The 4,371-nt window shown below is 39.4% G+C and overlaps 1 protein-coding gene across 1 annotated transcript in view; it reads left to right on the forward strand.

The window, feature by feature from the left end:
• Positions 1 to 2,401: 2,401 nt before the first annotated feature.
• LOC116378421 (T-box transcription factor TBX21-like) overlaps positions 2,402 to 4,371 on the forward strand; it is a 4,868-nt gene continuing 2,898 nt past the window's right edge. The window contains exon 1 of the mRNA XM_031840296.1: positions 2,402 to 2,724. Coding sequence (XP_031696156.1) covers positions 2,574 to 2,724 — 151 coding nt within the window. The 5' untranslated portion in view covers positions 2,402 to 2,573. The remainder of the gene's footprint in view (positions 2,725 to 4,371) is intronic.

Genomic DNA, 4,371 nt, shown 5'->3' on the forward strand with positions numbered 1-4,371 from the left:
GTATTAAAGACATGCATAAACAAAGACGGACCCTCCAGGTGTCCGACAAGCCTCGAACGCATCGTCTCTTTACACACCTCAGTTGTTTTTACGCCACTAAATGACCGAAGTGCTCCAGGGAGACACGCTGAATATAAATGAGGTAAATGTGCATCCAAGGGGGGGGGACACTTCTACTTTGCTCAACACTGGCAACACGTAGAACGCTTTCAGATCACATTATTAGTACAAGTACAACTCTTGTTTTTAGATATTATAGATTTTATCCGTTTTGTTCCACCAGTCTTTGAAAAGGGTGTTTCTGAATAGGATATTTTTTTCTGTACATTCTTACGATGACTAATTGAAGTCATGCACTGTATAAAACACACGAATCGCTTCCAAACTTGTGAACTCTTTCAATGCATTGATATTGAAACAGTTGAACACGCTTCTTATTCATGCTTTAATATGAAAACATGTAATTGTGCTGCAAACATTCTCCAGGGAGGACGTATAGTTTAAAATACAACTCCCTCAATTTTCACATTGAACTAATCAAAAAGGGGGATGGAGGGCGGCGCTGGCTACTCATTACAAATGCTCCATAGCCTCGGGTGCTGGTAGCCGGTTTAAAAACAGCTGGGCCGAATGTCAAACATGTTGCCCTGATTTATTAAACACCAACGACACACTGGGTGCCTCATATAGACCCAGAGTGCAATGCTGGTTCACATGCAAACACATGAGTGAGGATGAAGTGAATGACTCGGGTCTCAGTCAGTGGTTCGTGTATTGGTAAAGATACTGTGGAGTGTGTTTTTATTTCAATTCACTTTGAGAAATGCGCTTATTTGTTTTTCTTTCCGAGAGCTATGAGAAGATCAATGCCACTCTCATTTCCGTGTGTAGATGTGAAGCTACAGCAAGGAGACAGTTAGCTTAGCATCAAGACTGGAAGCAGGGGGAAACAGCCTGGTTCTATCTGAGCACATCTGTTTTTACAAGATAGGAGTTATTCAGGGAGCTTCAGAGATGCTTGTAAGGAGATATTTTAGGAATGGTGATGTCAGTCTGTTGGTCCGTCAGTAAGTCAACCACCCTGGTCCAGACTGACTTTGGTGATCCCACGTCTTTTCCAGCTTTCCGTAAAATATCTCAATTTGATCAATTGACATGAAATTTGGTACAGAAATCCGTTGATCACCAGAGAATAACCCACAACGACGCTGTTGATCCCCTGACTTCTACTCAAGGGGCATCAAAGGGTCAAATCTTTGCATGCAAATCTTTGCTTAACGAGTTGCAAAAGACGGTGAAAATGGTAAACTTGCTAAACATCAGCATGTTAGTTTTGTCATTGTGAGCATGTTTACAATGCAGATGTTAGCATTCAGCTCAAAGCGCCGCTGTGACCAAGTACAAGCTCATAGATTGACGAGTTAAAAATTGTATATCATGAACCACAACTCAACCATTTGGTGTCTGTCCTGAGGAGAACATTAACTGTAAATTGAGCATTATTATTATTTAAGATATAATTATAGTCATTGTGATACAAATAGTCCAGCCACAAAAAAAACGAGTGCGTTTCGAAAATGTTGAACTATTGCAAGATGATGCAACCGTCTACTTCATTGTAACATTCATGTGATGCGTTTACTCTGCAATATAAAAAAGGGAACATCTGATTGGTTATTAACCCTGCAGCACTAAGTGCTGCGCTATCAACACTACATGTTTAGCGTTTACATGAATGATGCAGATTGTCACCAGTGTCTGAGGTTTTGTGTATTCTGCGTCCACATCCCGTATTTTCCTCCCTCGGTGTAACCCAGCCTCTCCTCTCCGTCTCTGGGCCACGGTGGCCGGGGACGCCCTGACCTCCCGTCACCTCGTCTCACTGAAGCCCTCTGTGTTCAAACAGAGTTCAACATGTAGAGCTCCAGCAATCAGGGGCAACTTCCGGGGGGGGGGGGGGGCATCTTTTATTAACAGCAGCATTAAATATTCACCTATACACCCCCACCGTCAGCCATCTCCTCGTCCATTACTACTACTCTTCATCTGGCGAAGAAGAGTTCAGTCATGAGGTCAAAACAGGAATCACCTCCGTTTCATACATTGTTCTTAAAAGGGCACTTGGAATATCTTCCATGTCAGTTGATATTATGTGACTTCATCTTCATCGTCTTATTTGAGGAAGACGTATACAGTTGTTTGGGGGGAAACTACTGAAAAGATCCATTAGTTGCACAAATAAGGAAAAACTGCACCGATGAAGCTCAGTGATGGAGGATCACTTTGTCTTTGCATAGTTTGTAAAAATAAAACAAAAAACACACAATCTCAGTCGGGCAAATCCTAATGGTAGTATTACATGCATTTTATATCCCAACAAATACTTTAAGCATCAAATTCCAAAGGGAAGTATTGTTAAGATCTGTTGCTCATTATATCAGATTTGACGTCTATTTCGTTATATTTAAACCAGTTGTAATGCATTTCACAACTCAAATAATAATTAAATATAGATATGCGTGGACATAGATATTCTATTAATCATATGTTCCCCTGTGCATTTGTCCAGGAGGATGTTCCCCTTCCTGAGCTTCAACATCAGTGTTCTGGATCCGTCCGCCCACTACAACGTCTACGTGGACGTGGTTCTGGCGGATCAGCACCACTGGAGGTACCAGGGCGGCAAGTGGGTCCAATGTGGGAAAGCGGAGGGCAACATGCCAGGTACGCTTCAAATCACGACACATAATCAGGCCCAAAGTAACGGAGTCCTTTATGTTTTCTATTGCTGCCGTCTTTATGACTCGACACATTTCCAGGTTCAGAAAATATAATAATTAACATTCAAATGTGCAAAAACAGAACTAGAATGTTATTTTAGTAAATTTACATGAATATATTATGATGGCTCTTTGTTACAGAAGCCACAGTAGGCATATTTTATATATTAGTAAAAGAAAAATCAAATGAAAACATTAAGCGAGAAAGTACTAAATACAATCACAATCTGGTTTATTGCCAAGCAGGTTTCAACATACAAGGAATTTCATGTACAATATGTTTAGGTACTTGAACATTTCCATTTTATGCGACATTATACTTGTGCTTTTTGCCCTTCTATGTTTAAAAAAAAAAAATATATATATATATATATATATTAATACAAAATATTCTCAAATAAATCATACAGGCATAATTAAAAATCATAAAGTATATTAAGTAGTTAGACTTTATTCCACTTTTACCAGCTGTAACGCAACCATTAATGCATCACTTATTATTTTGAAATGGGGCAACATGCATACTAAGTAGTTTTAGTACCTTAAGTATATTTCAGAGCTAAGACTTTTGTACTTTTACTCCAGTCAAAAGTATTTCTTCCCTGTGGTACTTTTACTTTAGTAAAAGATGAGCGCTTCATCAACCTCTGCTAAAAAGAAAAGTGTCCTTTCTTCCAATTTAGTATTCCTACATTTGAAATGATGATTAGCAGAGCATGCAGCTATTAACATGGAATCTAATTCTGAAAGTTTCCTGTTAATCCAAGCACTAACATGCAAAGTTGAATCAGAGTTTTTGTCTCCCAAACATTAGAATCTTCTTGAATCAAAAGAACACCCCCAGCAGCCGTAAGCGATGCTAACTTTTCTTTCTGGGGCTTCCGATAGCAAAATACTGACACAAAGCAGGCGATGGAGCACGAACTCTGGTCAAGCAACGAGCCGGAGACTTCAGCTCAGTGCGCAAAACATGGGGGATCCTGAGGAAGTGGTTTATTTAGCAATATGGTAGCAAACCTACATGCACACAGCAGAGAAACCAAGACATGCATCATGATGCACAAGTAGTCTGAGAAGTTTCTGTGGACATGTTTGTCTTGTTTAAGTCATTCTGCAGGGAGCTGATTCAAGACAAGTCAATGGCGGAGCTTAAGAACTTATTGATGCAAGACAAACACTGCATCTATTTATTTCAGTTTATAGTCGATTCAATTATCTTTGTCAAACTGAATATTTATAGCAACTCTCTGAAATGTTTTAAGTTGCTTACATTTCATTTAAGTCTCTTTGCAGTAAACATTTTTAATACATTTGCACATCTATCGTCAGTTTGTCTTGATCCATTGTTCTGCTTTAAATCCATAAAAACAGTTCAAAGAAACCAAATACCTTACTTCACAAAAACTAAATAAGGAAAGGGGTGATTATTTGTATGTGGGATCAATAAAGTACATCTATCTTTATGTATTGTTTACTGTAAGCATGTAGGGGACACGAGTAGTGTGAGACTTACTCAAGGCGATGGTCAGGAGCAGACAAGCCCAAGAGACAGGTGAGCAGGTCAGGAACTAGAGACAGGTGAGCAGGTCAG

This window comes from Anarrhichthys ocellatus, unplaced genomic scaffold (genome assembly GCF_004355925.1).
Source record: "Anarrhichthys ocellatus isolate YVR2014 unplaced genomic scaffold, GSC_Weel_1.0 scaffold2572, whole genome shotgun sequence".
Lineage (NCBI taxonomy): Eukaryota > Metazoa > Chordata > Actinopteri > Perciformes > Anarhichadidae > Anarrhichthys > Anarrhichthys ocellatus.